Source organism: Pipra filicauda, unplaced genomic scaffold (genome assembly GCF_003945595.2).
Source record: "Pipra filicauda isolate LSUMZ 115617 unplaced genomic scaffold, ASM394559v2 scaffold162_size1660881_pilon, whole genome shotgun sequence".
In the NCBI taxonomy this organism is placed as follows: Eukaryota; Metazoa; Chordata; class Aves; order Passeriformes; family Pipridae; genus Pipra; species Pipra filicauda.
In genome coordinates this window covers 917,629-932,818 of record NW_024104129.1, presented here as the reverse complement: position 1 = coordinate 932,818, position 15,190 = coordinate 917,629, and the positions used below count along the sequence as shown (strand labels likewise).

The 15,190-nt window shown below is 34.2% G+C and overlaps 1 protein-coding gene across 1 annotated transcript in view; it reads left to right on the top strand.

The window, feature by feature from the left end:
* TBC1D22A (TBC1 domain family member 22A) overlaps positions 1-15,190 on the top strand; it is a 155,310-nt gene that overhangs the window by 117,890 nt on the left and 22,230 nt on the right. Inside the window, exon 12 of the mRNA XM_027731912.2 lies at positions 7,543-7,638. Coding sequence (XP_027587713.1) covers positions 7,543-7,638 — 96 coding nt within the window. The remainder of the gene's footprint in view (positions 1-7,542; positions 7,639-15,190) is intronic.

Here is a 15,190-nt window from a genome sequence, read left to right as displayed (position 1 = left end):
CCAATTGTGCAAGAAAGGACAGTAGGGGAGTTGCATAAGAAGCTCCGTTCGTTTGCTAAGATCGAGCAACACTCCTGTGTGCGAAGGTAATAAACCAACACGCATGAGGAGAAAAATAACTGTAAAGGAAAATCACATTTCTGTATTGGATGTGAAGGTACCTCATTGAGTGAGAATCTGCTTGACATCCTAGTCATGGCTGAACTCTTTAGAAACTTTGTGGTGAATTCTTTAAATGAACCAAATGAGAAACATTGATTTCCCTCCCCACAAACACACCCCAGTTTATTCTGGAAAAGGTAGAAAAAAAAGTCAAATACCCACTTGACATTTTGAATTGTATTTGAATTGAGCATATTAGCAAGTGAAGAGGGGAGTAATTTAAACTCCATTCTCAAAATACAAGGTAATGTGGAGATTTATATGAAAGATGCTTCTTAAAACTAAACAGTTGGAGAGTAGATAAATCAGGTAAATTATCACTATCATCCGTTTATACTTGATATTGATTAATATTCTTAACATGAATTTTGCATGCCATATGGAGCATTCTAACAGGGCAAGATATTGATCCAAAAAAAATCCAGCAATGGTCTATGTTCTTCATGGCTGGGATTTCACAGTAGAGATTTATATCACAAGTCATCTTTTAGGAACTGTTGCCAAGTTGGTGTTGACTAAATCAGAGGGGCCAATTACTAAATTGTTATGAAAACTGATCTTCACCTATTTTTCAGCATAAATTTACCAAATCTAATAGAATGTTGTAAAATAAATAATTTTTTGAACATGCCTAGCAGAAATAGGAAATGTGAACACAGTTCTTGTAAAGATTTTTTTAAAACAGCTCTTCTATGAGGGACTTAGTGAGCTCTAAGGATTGAAATAATAATTTTTGCATTGTGTTTTGGCTGTGACAGGTACTTCTAGCTTACTGTTATGACCTGGAAATGTTACTTTCCATTACAGATTTTGAAGTGCTACAAAATGTGTTTGGATCAGATTTTTTTTAATGCAAAGATCAAACCAACCCATAAATTTTTATGTTAATTGATGGATGTTTGCATTATAAGCAGCTACTTGTAGGCCTTACCTATAAGTGAGGGTGTATTTTGTTTTTGTTTTTTTTTTTTAACATAAAGGATCTAATTTCATTGCTGTGTTTATTGTGAGATTAGATTAATCTTAGACAAGTGCTCTTGGTCACTTATTGCTTTTAGGATCATCTTCTTGGGAATAGTCATAGTGAAGCAAAAGTAATGACAGAAGACAATCCAAAATGTGCACACTCAGCAAAAATAAGTGGTTTAATAGCTATTTTTACATATAACTGTGAAAAGCTTTTTAACATGTATAATGACTAAAATATAGATTTTAGCACTACTGAATAATCAAAATTTCATTATATAACTGACTGTAAAACTGACAGGCAGGAGAAGGTTATGACCCTACATGAGTTGGTGGGTTGCTTTGTACAATAGAAATTACTGCAGTCCTCAAACTATTCCAAGATCTTTTAGAATGACAAGATTAGGTTGACTTCAATTCAGTGTTCTCTAAGCTTAATCGTAATGTTCTTTCAACATGACTAAATATGTCATTCTAAGAAAGTGTTATCATGATTTTTGTGGTGAGAAATCACAACTCACAAAGCTTTAAGAACCAGTGAACATGTTGATGTAGAATATTGAGATTGCTGAAAACAGTGAAGAAGGTTCTTCACTAAAGGTTATTAAAGAAGAAACACAACTGTGGAATTCAAGGGAATGCCCTTGAATAATTGCCTGAAAGATAGAAAACAGGTGGTAAGAACAAGCAGACTAGTTTCAAAATTAAAGGATATAACATGTCATTCTTTTAGGATTTGTCATGAGGCTTAAGATCTTTCTACTGAAGAGATTAAAAAGGGATACAGGAGCAAGTGAGACAGCAAAGTTTGCTGACAACACCATGTTACTAAGAGTAGTAATGGTGAGAGGTGGACAGCAATGAATCACATGTTGCTGTTAACAATCAGGCATAAATAACGGGTGAAATTTCATGTGGAGAGATATAAAGTGGTATTGTGTGTTTGGACAAATCCAAGCTTTACTAGTATAACTATGGGCTTCAAGGTAGCTTTCTACACTCAAGAGCAAGAGGAAAATATGAGCTCAAGTAACAGTCAAGAATGGAAAAAGAAAAAAATCCCCAAAGGCTAGGAATTACTGGGAAAGAAAAGGAGAAAAAAGTAGCATTATTCTACAAGAGTAATGTTCTTTCTGCAACTTACATGCTATATATAGTTTGGACCTTATTTCAAAATCAGAAAATTGCAGGAAAGGATGCTTAAGAAGGCTGAGTGGAACTGGTACATGAAGGACAGTGGAATAGACAAAAAAATTCTAGTCTGCAAAAGAGAAGGAAATATGAATGGACTGAAGAAAGTGAACAGGAATCGATTGTTCATACTCTTTCAGTGCAATAACTGAACTATTTTGAATGAAACTAGCAGGTCTTAGGTTTAAAACAGACATGATATGTAGCCTGCACTTGTGTTTTGGAATTCTTTGCCACAGGACTTAGTGATTACCAAAAAGCTTAGAGTTGCAAAAAGATTTAGGAAAACAAGTGAACACAAATCCATTAACACCTATGTGAGCATGAAATCTTTGAAAATTGGAAGTGTGTTCTGGAGAGGTACTGCTATATGCTTGCTCTCCTATGCTCTTAATCATCTGCTGTTGATCATTCCTGGCGGCAGGCAAGTTACTGTGATGGACCTCTCTGTGGTCATGGTGCTTTTCTCCTCAGATTGGAACTTCAAGTCTCAGTTTTGACAGTGCATTGAGTCTGTGCCTAGGAAGTCAAAGGTCCTGGCTGATTGAAAAGGCAAAACATATTCCACTTTCCTTGATGTTCATGTGCTGGCTTCTTTCTCTTTTTCTGCCATAGATTGCTTGTATAATTTGGACAAAAATATTTAAATCTCTTTTCATCTCTACTATCTGCTCTCTCTAATGCAGTAGAAATGGAGATGCTTAAAGTTGCTTTATTTGTACGTAATCATTGAGTGTTTGGAAGTCCTTGTGTCTGAGACATTGTTTGAGTGTGAAATGTGGTGGTTTAATACCTAACCCTGGCAAAACTTCATAGCTTTAATAATGCTGAGTACTTAAATAATAATTATGTATTGTATTTACTTTATCAACAAATATAATAGCATGAGGTGTTACCCTCCCTAAATCTTAAATTATCCAGGATGTGGGAGGCAGCTTAGACTAATCACTGACTAGACAATAATCAGTCTAGTCATACAACAAAATTTGCATTCTTTCAGTGATTGTGTAATTCAAGAAGTTTGGGAAGTGCAATATAAAGTACGCCTTTCATTTCAGCTGCAGAGGAGATACAGCATTTGCAGGGCAATGAGATATTTGTGATGTTAACAATCTAAATGATTTTTATTGATAATGACAGATGGTTCTTAGATAATGTGCTCTGAATTGTCTGTAATATGTTCAGAATAAGTCTTCTGGAAGGTTGTACATCTGTCTTGAGATCTTCTACTAAAATATTTAAATCAAGGTCATTGTTTATACTTGATTTTAAATAGGTTCTAGCTGGTAGTCTGTATTTCTGTACATTTAGAGATCAAACTGTTTGTAACTCCAAAAGCTACAAATGGAAAAGTATAATAGGTAGCAGGTGTTAGAAAAGGCAATTATGCATTAGCTGCTTTACTCAATTTCTAAAACTGTCTAAAACTATCCATTGGAAGTACTTTGTACCTAGACTTATCTCTGAAACATGATGAATTTTTAAATCTGTAGGGGATATGCATTTTTTCTCTAATGAATTGCATATTTAAACCTATTTGGTTTCATTTTAAAAAGCTGAAGAAAATTGCATTGGTGGAAAAAAAAAAGTTGAACAAAAAAATCACAAGACAAAGTACTTGTTCTTATATAATTCCTGATAATTTTTCTCTAGTTCCTTAGAAAAATGTTCCATTTTCAGAATTGCAGTTCTGGGCATTTTTGCTTTTAATTGTTTTTTAAGCTATTTGTCTTGACCTTTTATGGGAGAATTTTCTTTATTAATTGATAATAGAATGAATTCTTAGGTTTAAAATCAGAATCTTAGGTTATTATAAGAAAAAGAGAGTACTTTGATGATCTAATTTGACTACCTATGCGATATGGTTCTGCGAGTCACTTTAAGAGAGAGCAAAATAAACAATTTTGTCAACAGCTACTGTAAATTGACTTTCAAAGTTAAAATGCTGCTTTCAGATAGATTTATTTAAACCTGTCTCCTTCTCCCATGTGCTTTTAAAGAAATTATGTAATGTTGGAGGGGTGAGGAGGTGTAAGGAGAATTAGGATATATTATTATGAAACCAAGTTCCTCTCAGTTCTCTCTTTCTTGCTTATATCATGTAATTAAAGCAGTCTATACCTTTATTATATTTAGGTGGGGTAACATATAATCCAATACCTCAAATATCCTGATTAACAATTGTTATTTGAAGTGAAATTTTTCTACCTACAGGCTATTCAGTCTTTCTGCTTCTTCATCTGCAAAAATGGTCTTACTTTTTCTTATCTACCCTCTGCAGTAATTCTGTACTTTAGTTCATCTGTTCAGCAATCTCAATCCAGTTTTGTTTGCCTTCATCCCACAACCATCATTTCTCTTCTTCCCTGCTTTTCTGTTTGATTACAGATGCTCAGGCTGGTGCCGTGATTTTCAGTTACTCGTTCTTTGAAGTAGATCTGTAGTTCACACAGATCACAGTTCATGACGTAATGGTGAACTGGGCTGGTTCTTGCTCTGTCAGAAGGTCTTCACTGGTGACAGCTCACACTTCAGAGTGGGCTTCTGGAAAGTGTGTTGATGTTTTCTTGTACAGACTGTGGACTTAAACACAGTCTGTTTTCATTGGACGTTACTTCCCTGTTTCCTTCCAGATTTGAAGAAAGGTGGTCACTTATGAGGTTATGTTGTATATCCCAAATGTGCAAGTTTCGAGCTGGCTTCCCGCCAAGTCCCCCGAAACTTGACAACGAGGACCCGCCTCCCAGAGAGGGAAAAGGGAAAAAAAGAAACAAGCAGCCAAAGCTATAGCAAATATATATATATATATATATATATATGTTTTATATATGAGACAGATACACAAAAGGAGAATACCACACACTGGGGGGGGGGGGAAGGGGGGAAGGGAAGGGAGAAGGACAAAAAGGGGCAAGGACCGCACAAGTCAAACAACCAGCCGAAGGCAAATTAGCAAAAATCTCACCACTTCCCTTCGAACAGGCAGGATGGCTAGACACGGCCCTTGGCTCTCCCCTCACGGGTGGCAGATAACAGCAGTCACTGTAGGCCTCGGCTCCAGATAAGCCCGACCGAAACAGGGACCCACCGTTCTCGAACCTCGCCGGAAAGGAAGAGAGCGAACTATCTTATCAATGCCTTATTTATACCCTAGGTTACGTAAAGGAATAGCATGGAATACTTCCTTGGTCACCTTCCTAGTTCCTTCCTGGTTACAAGCTGGTTTCCAGGAAGGCCTAGACTGAAACCATCACACCAAAATAATAGAAACTTCATGTATGATTAAAGGACATTTTTAAAATTCATGTTAAAAGTGAGAAAGAGGTTGCAGTTCAGGCTGAGAAAAATAGACCACAAGTACTGTTTTTATACTTAACTTTTAAAATTTTAAAATATTTTTCTCATTTTAGAGATGAAAGTTTATAAAATATTATCAAAGGCTGAATTTAAAAGAAATACCTCCTGTTCTGTGAAAATATTTACACAGTATGGTAGGAGGAGGTTTGTTTTCTTAGAATTAGCTCCTTGCATTTTTCAGAGTTGTGTTAGATTATTTAAATATTGTCACATTATTGTCTGACATGATAAGTGGAAGCAGCACTTGGCTTACAAGTATGTCTTCTTGAGATACTATTCTATGCTTTTATATATATTAACTTTCCATCCCAAGTAGAATGGTACTGAGTACATGATTCTGTAAAATGCTAAGTTCAGTATTGTAAATTGGACTTTACTTTGATTTTTCTGGTTAAGACAAACTCTAGGGAGAAGTTTAGTTAAAATTACCATATGCTTTCTCTCTCTTGGCATTTTACAATGAGTGTTTTCCTCGAGTAGGAAACGTATTACAGGATTTTATAACCCAAATATATCTTCTCTGCTTCCAAAATTAGCTAATTCTTATTTTCAGTTCCAAGCACACTTTTAAACTTAAATCTTCCCTCCAAATAATTGGCATTATTTCTTTTCTTAATTCTTACCACTTTGGTGGACCAGCTGATCTGTAGTTTCCGTAGCTGTTAACAAGGTGTTTGTACAAACCTCTTGTACAAAACTGCTCTTTTATCAGGTAAGGGTAGAGAAGAAGGAAAAGTAGCAGGGGAATACTTTTCCTTCTCCCCTTACGATAGCAGGGAAGTTTAGCACATATTTTAAATACCATGTTCTTCTTGGTTAAATAGCAATAAAATAGATATTTTATAGGTGTTATGCTTTACATAAGAAGTTGTTTCAGTTCACTATACTTGGTCAGAATACTCTATTTTTCTAAAGAGTAAACTGCAGTTTTGAAATGCCAGCAGAGAATATGAAAAAACTTGCTATATTTTAAAAGCGCTATAATTAGATCTTGTAAATTATATAGATATCAACATTTAAATATCTCTACGTTTGCCAGATTATGTAGTTTAATATTATAATTATTATTTTTAAATTTTTAAATGAGATTTTACATAGCCCTAGTTCAGTCATCACACTGATAATTTAATATCATAATTATTTTTTCAGTTCTCAGTGGTATAGAAAATAAAAGCTAAGATTGATTTGGTAGTATGAGAAAACTTAGTGATGTCTTTTAAAAATAGGATCACAAATATTTCTGGACTCTTAGGTATACTTATAAAATACTGATTTCTAGAGGGAATTTTATAAAGTGACAGATTCTACTGACTGGAACTAAACTGAAGGCTGCAGATCTGAATGCAAAAGTAAATTGTAAATGTTTCATGTTACAATGAATAGATTTTTTCCTTTAGTGAAAACCTCTAATTCAGTTGAATATAGAGCAAGTTGTTTATTTTTAAAATGCTTTATAATTCCCTGTAGCAGAATTTATAGTTCAAAAGCTACTACTGGTAATAGAGTTTGCTTCTAATAATGGAGATGAAGCATTATGTTCATGTCACAATGTTGAGCTGGACAGTACAATATTTCATGCTATATATAAGCTAATGGGTAACACCAGAAATGGAAAACACGTCAGTAAAGAATGAATTTAAATGTGAGAAATGGATGCATACCTCACCTCCATACCTGTTATAGATAATAGCTATTAATAGATTTGGCATAGATGAAATGCAAGCATGTTTGTGGTACAAAGAGAGACAGATATAGCTGACATTTGTAGTTAGTAGTGAATGTCATAAAAATACCCTTGGAGTATATGGTGATCAAAAGTATTGTTATTTGTGTATTGAAAGGATGATATATTTTTATTTTTTCTAGTCTGAACCAGAGGGTTTTTCTCACTTCCATTTGTACGTCTGTGCTGCCTTCCTTGTCAGGTGGAGGAAAGAGATCCTGGAAGAGAAAGATTTTCAGGTAAGTGAGGGGAATATTTTTTCAAGCACAGGGTGGTATTTCTTAGATTTACCTTCCTAACATTTCTTGGGGATGAATTTAAGACAAATAGTAGCAATTGCAACAAGACTGACAATGTCTTACTGTTAGTTAGAGTTGCTCTGAAACTGTTGGGCCTGAAGTGATGTACTGTAAGCTGTAGGAGATGTATTTTCTTTGTCCACTCTGGGGAAAAAAAATCTTGTTTTAACTGAGGCAGACTTTGAGAAGATGATTTCTGGAGGTGCTGTTACCGTGATATTTCACAAAGAGATTTTCTGAAAAGGTAATTGGATTTTTTTTAATCTTAAATGCATCACTGAAGTATTTATTTATAATTTCTCATCTGTAACAACTTTCTCTAACAAGGTCATGTTCATTCTTTCAAATAAACTGGTCAAGCAGTCTCTTAAAATAAGGAGACTGCTTTTCAGTAGGAAGTAAAAGGACTTCAGGCCCCTACACTTCAAAACTTTACATTTTTCCAGCAAAGAGCATATCAGGAAGTTGCTTAGAAGAGGATTTGATTATGTGAGGTAGGCAGATGATTTGCATACATCTGTAGAAGTTCAGTTATTTTTGTGAACTGGTGACAGTTCACTTTCATAGAAATGTTTATATTGGATTTTATCTTATGATAATGCGTTCAATGCCTGAAAGGCTTTAAAGTCTTGTTTGGAGGCTGAATGTAAACAACCCATGCTGTGAAGCCCACACCATTGCCTACCCTGGGGAAATGGCCCATTACCAGCTTATTTTCTCTCCATCTGACTGAACTCTGCGGCCCTGTACAAATGAACCATTGTGCAAATTTGTGCATCACTTCAATCTAGTTTATCTTTCTTCATAAAATGATTTATTCAGAGTACTTTAGTTGTTGTTGCCTATCTTCTCAATAAATTAATCCCTAAGGGCACAACATAACAGCTTTAATTTATACTACCTGCTAACACTATCAGATTTTCTCAATTTAGGGTATTTTATCAAAAACAACTTTAATGTTGATATCCATGCCTCTCAGCTTCAATTGTTCACTGTTAATCCTTTCTGTTAAATTTTTCCTGTTGTTTTCCTGCACCAAAAAGTATAATTTTCCCCTCGCTACTGAATATATTACAACTATGCTTTAAGTAAATAATCCCACAGTATAGTACTATGAAGATTTGTTCTCCTGACATGCATTCAGATTTGTTTACTTATTTAATAATTAAGATATTTCTTTTTGGTTTAATTTCTTTATAAGCTATGTAAACTAGACTCTAAAGTATAAAAATCAGGAACACACTTGGAATACATTTATCAGACTGCTTTAGCTTGCTTACAATATAGAAATGCAATTAGTAATTTTGAGGATCTGTAGACCAGTGCTAGTTTTATCGCTATCATATGTTATCACTAAATGGCTTGGCCTTCTTTATTGTGTAACATGACCTTTTAAAATGACTAAACTAAAGTGTTATCAATTCTCTAAATGATACTTCTGTCCCACAGGCAAGAATAAAATCCATTATTCTTCTGCTTCATTAATAATAGCTGTAGATCATTGCCTAGTCTTCAAAGTAGTAGCTCAAGTAATAAGCACTTAAACTACATTGGAAAATTGGGAAGTTCAGTGTATGCTGTTGGAGTACTATGATTGCACTGAATTCACATTATTGAGAAGTCATAGCTATAGTACATTTTGTACAGAAGATTTTTATACCATAAACTGTATCAAGAATCATATACATCCAGTAATTTCTCTTGCACATTGTGTGTGTTGTATTTGTTTTTCTGCGTATGACAGGAATAAAGGAGGTCTCTCCTAATTGTCAGTCAGAGGGCCAGGTTCTTTACTACTAGCTGTGAAAACTCCTACTCTTCTTTTACATGTCTATTTGACCTCTTTCAGTAGAATTACAAACCTCACAGGAATTTTAAGTCAGAATAATTTCCCCAGAACATCAGACGTGGCGATATGCCAGATGAGACACTGATCAGGTTTTGAATCAAAGACCAGTTTTAAAGGACTTGGTTATGCAATACTTTTATTCCTATTATTTGATGAAGTATATTAGCAGTAATGTTACAGACAGGACAGTGGTAGAAAATAGTGTTTGGAAACAAATATTTTAAGAGCATTCTCATAAGTGTGTCTTGCTGCAACTAAGCAATCAGTAAAAGTATGAAGTTCATTCTTCCTCATATGAACAGATTAATTGACTTATGTACCAAATTTTTGTCCCTCAATAATAATAGTTCCTTATTACAGACACCATGTGTATGTCATTCTTGCTTTGGGGGCTTTTTGTGTATCGTTGTGTAGCAGAAAAAGAAATTCTTCAGTGAAAGAAGTTAGGCTGACTGGACTCATACTATAGAGTGATACGACCTGAAAATTTCTTGGTATTTGGTTTGTATCTGTAGAATTAAATATTAAGAAATCAACAGAAGAAAGTTTTGGTGAGGGAAATAGAGGAAGAAATAAAGGTTCCAACTCAGGCCTCCAATGTTCAAATAGTCATGTATCTATATTATATGTATATATTATAGATGTACATGTATATACCTAAACAGGTGTATATATAGACTTGCAACACAAGCATATAAAAATGTGTTGATTCTCTGACATATTTTTCCTGTTTCAAATAACATTAAAAATCATGTTTTCACTGTAAGGTGATAAGTCATGATAGAAGTTGTCATCTTTGAATAATTTGAACAAGTTATTGCTCTCACTGCTATTTATTTGGTTAAGTATAAGATATCAGTGTAGATCTCATCTGAAACGTGAGATCTGCAGGTTAATGTAAGTTTTACCAAGGACGAGTGAGGAGCAAGGTGATGCTCTATATATATAATGTCAAGCGATGTGCGTTACGTGTAGAAGTTGTCCCACGTTTCTGCCTGATGAAAACTGGGACCTCTTGGCTTTTCCGAGAAGATTCCACACCACTTCTCCATTCCACATCCTTATAAATTGTTCTTACCTGACTATTGTAAAATGCAGTGGACAACAGAGAGCAACTATATCAAACTCCAGTGCCCCAAGCGAAAACATCTGATTTTAGGAAGATGGGGAGGGGGAAAATGTCAAATGGTTTTGTTTTCCTAGGAGTTTATAGTTGCTTGCATTTCCTGCTGCTTAATCTTTCTAGTAAGCTTTGATCCCATTTTGGAATTTACTACTTAATACAATGAGCTGTGTGATGCAATGCTATGTAATGAGGGCAAAAATTATTACATGTAATTTTCAAATTCCACAGTGTCACTTTTTGATAGCAGTGAAACTAAACCTACATGTTATCATGTAATCCAAAGTTAATATTATTGAAAAGTATGAGGGTTTTTTAGTTTTCATTAGAGCTTGTTATACTCTCACAGTTCTCACTTCTAGGAAGAGTCTTCTTTACCTAGACAGGGTACCCTACAAACCCGGGTACAGAGAGCTAGTTTGGGTAGTTCTGTAGCTCTGTTCATACTTCAGATTAGCAATTTATACTTCACATGTGGGGGAGCAGGGAACAAAATGTGCAGACAGTAAATGGAAGACCTTTTGATCCTGCCTCAGATTTTCCTTTGTAACCAGTGTGATGTTTTATAGAATCACACAGGTCATACTTGGTTTAGGATGTTTCTGTTGATGGTATAAATGTTCTGTGTTAATGTACTGGATCCATATTAGTATCAGATTAAAAAAAAAAGAAAAAAGATAGTAAGTTTAATATAGATAAAAATACAATTTTTTAAAATGTGATAAAGTATGTCTTGTGAATGAAAAATGTGAAATTCATTTAGTTTCTACTATCTAAGCTTAAGTAATTAAACATGCAAGTAATGAAAACCTTTCTACTCATCAGCATGTCTTAGACTTTGATTTACTTTTATTCATTTTCCTACTTACAACCATAATTCCAAAATTTTCCTGGATTCTTGAGAGATGTGAATGGTTGATGCTTTTAAGTGATAAAATATTCAAGCACAATTTTGAGCATATTTAGAATTAAAATATTAATAGAAAATATGGCTGTTGAGTTTAATGGTGTCACGTACAAGATACCTGAGAGATTTGTATGGATACAGGACTTCAGGGACAGATTCAGGTGTCGAATTGAATATAAGTTAATAGTAACTCTTATTAAGTAAGTAATACTTAGACCAATACTGGTTTATTTGTTAGATTTAGTCCAAATTTCTAGTTTAAGTAAGTTATCATTTTGTTGACATAGCTGAGCTGTAAAAATATATTCAATATGCTGTGGTAAGGAATCTGTCTTTTCTTATTCATGATTCTAAGATATAGGCTTTTCTGTCTGTCTAACAGACATTTTCACCTGTGCTGTCATCAACTCACATCTTTATTACTGCAGTGTCCTTTTCTTTGACAAGTGCATTTTTACTTCAATTACATTCACCCAGATTGCAAAGAAGTTGCAAAGATCATTTTTCAGTCCACCATTCTTTCTTACTTTCTTGCTTTGCATCTCCCTTAGCTCCCTTTCCTTTATAGCACTAAGGAAAATTTAGACACTTTGTCTTTCAAGGCATTTAATGGACTTATACTGACACCTTGCATGTCATCTCAGATTCAGCATTGAGGTGCTGACTACCAGTTTATCAGCCAGTGATGAGAGAGCCTCATCACGCACTTGAGCTCTCAAGAAAGTATCTGTGCTGTCTCCCAGGTGACCGACCACCTTACTTAAATGGAGCACCTAATGCACGTATTCAGTTACTTTTCTTTAAATCCTTCTGTTAAGTTCTGGGTTTTTTGCAATGCCCAGAATAGATTTCACATGTAGACTTGAATCTGTTAATAGCACAGTCACATTGAATAGTTTTTTGTTGCTTCTTTTTACTTTTCTGTGAATTTGTTGTCTCGTTTTATACTTGAGCCATAAAATCTTCAGAATAGTGACTGTGCTTTATTCTGATTTAAAATAATTATTGTTTAATTATTATTTTAGATAGGTACTAGGAAGCAAGCCTTAATGACCTCATTACCAAAGTGAATGCATGCACAATTGTGCATTATGAAAATTATTAAAATTTAGCTATATGCTGAATAACAAGATGCTTAGAAGACCAATTCATACTGCTGTGTATATAAGTAACAGGCTTTCATTTAAAAAGTTTAATATTGATATCCTTCCTAGCAATTATCTACTCTAGAAACATATCAGATATCAGAAATGTGATTTTTTTCTATCTTTTTACACTGAACTACAGTAATACAGGTTTCATTAATCTTTTGTGATTTTGTACCTAGTTTATGATGTAAATTTTTAAATAGTTACTTTTTCTGCATGAAAGTCCAGGAGTTCTCCGTTCATATTATATGAGGCGTAACTAATAAATATATTTTAATTTAGCTTCTTGGTGTGTACTTTGCTAGAAATTTAATTTCCATTACTACTGCAGGAAAAATAAATGTTTCTAAATTAAAAGAAAAAAATTGTTTCTGAAAGGATTAGTTTTTTGATTAAGAGGAGTGTTTGCCCTCCTTCACTGTGAGCTTTATGAGTAGTTGATTTTGTGGTTCTGGACCCTGCACCCTCACTTTTCTGTGTATGGAACCTAAGTGGGTCTTTTCTGTGAATATACTAAAACCTGTAAAGAATTAAGGAGAGTGAACATGGAAATCTTTCTAACTTTAAAGAGCTTGTCTTTTAACATTGCTGTGATTTTATTCCCTGCTGTGAGCACTTTTGGAAGACGTTCAAGATATTGTCATGTGTTGGCAAGAAACTGGAATCTGCTGCTTTAGACTTTGAACATCATAGCTAGCAATCTAAAGTGAGATTGCTCCTTAATCTCTGAGTACTGGTAGCAGACAGCTGGGATTCAACATCGTTGAATCATTTATGTTCTGAAGAGCCAATTTACAATAATAAAAGTACTGACTTTATTTTTGCACGCAAAGTGCTTAATGAACAGAGAATGATGTGACTGGAAAAAGGTTAACTGATCTTTTAACAACCCTCCTCAACTTTGTCAAAAACTTCAGCATGTTTTGATTATCATGAATATCTTGACTTCACATGTGAGTATATTGTTAAGTAAACATGGAGATGTTTTGACATGCAGTCTTAGAAATATAAGTTTTGTCCCACAGAACTTATTATTGCAAAATTTTAATATTCAACTGAAATATAAAAGATAAACTGTATGTCATCCTTCTTTTCACTTGGAGAAACTAATGGTGCTTGCCTTGTACCAGGAGGTGGACTTGCCCTCTGTCTAGAAGGTTACTGCAAGATTCTGACCAGTTTATGTAGTACACTAAAAATGACCTAAGAAGGATGGAGAAGGAAATAAAAATCCTAACACTACCCTTACTTATCTCTGAAGTTTCAGTGTGGCTTTCCTTTCTCTTTTGATGAGATTGTAGGCCTATTTTTCCTATTTTATACGTAGTTTTTTCTCAAAGCTTGGCTTTAATGTGCAAAGCTGAGAATGAAAATCATTAAAAAAATAGCAACAAATAAAAGAGCCCCACTTTTATTTACATTTCATACAGCTAGCCATGTGCATATTTTTACACCTAAATTCACCTCTTTTTCTTTCTTTTACTTGAGTTTATAGGCCAAGAGTCTATAGTAATAATGCTCATGCCTGGCACTTTAAAAATATTTAATAGACTACAGTAACACAGATAAATTTTGTAATATCTGAATTTGGAATCTGCACCTGTTTCTGTTGCCCTCTTTCCATCTAGTTCTCTCCCAGAAGTCATACTTACTCCTCGAGACATTTGGAACTGTTGCACATAGTAAAATTGCAAGTTACAGTACAATGGTATTGAATCGCAAGTAGCTTAAATATATGTATTTGCTGCTGAAACTCACAAGTTACTTTGTGATATGAACTAGTCTAATATTATCAAAGAAATCACAGGAGTTGGTGAAACAAAGCCCTGCTCTCTCCAAAGCAGTTGAGCAAAACCAACTCCTGGAATACCTAATTACTACAGCCATGAGTTATCTTGGAAAATCTGTCTGTATTTTTTTTGTAATGAAATAGGTTTGCCAAAACAGGAAGACATTTTCAAAATCCCTCCTGAAGGAGACTAGCTCCACAGGGTCAAGATACTTTATCAGCAGAACTTTTATTTGGAATGCGGCATGAAAAGTAGGAAGCTGAAAACTTTGGTGATGAGAAATAGGACAAGAGTCTTTAGCTTACAATATTGATATAAGTAGGATATATATATTTCCTCAATTTCTTCATCTTTTATAAGTATTTATAACTGTAATCTTTGTTATGAGTGTTGAGATTTAGTAACTTTATTTTCATTTTTACTCTAAACTTTTTTAAGTGTAATTCCAAGGCACATGGCTTTTACCAAGTCATTTATTACTCAGGAGTTTAACAAATCTGAAAATCAAGGTACTGGGACATAGTAGAAAGTTCCTTCTACCTCAGCACATTAGGTGAGAGCATCTAAAAGGGAAAAAGGTACTTCACTGTAAAAGCTGCAGTGACTCTTTCTAGAGGAAATGTGTAAAATGTAAGAAGTGTTTTGCAGTGATTGCCAGCTACTCTTTCTTGCAAG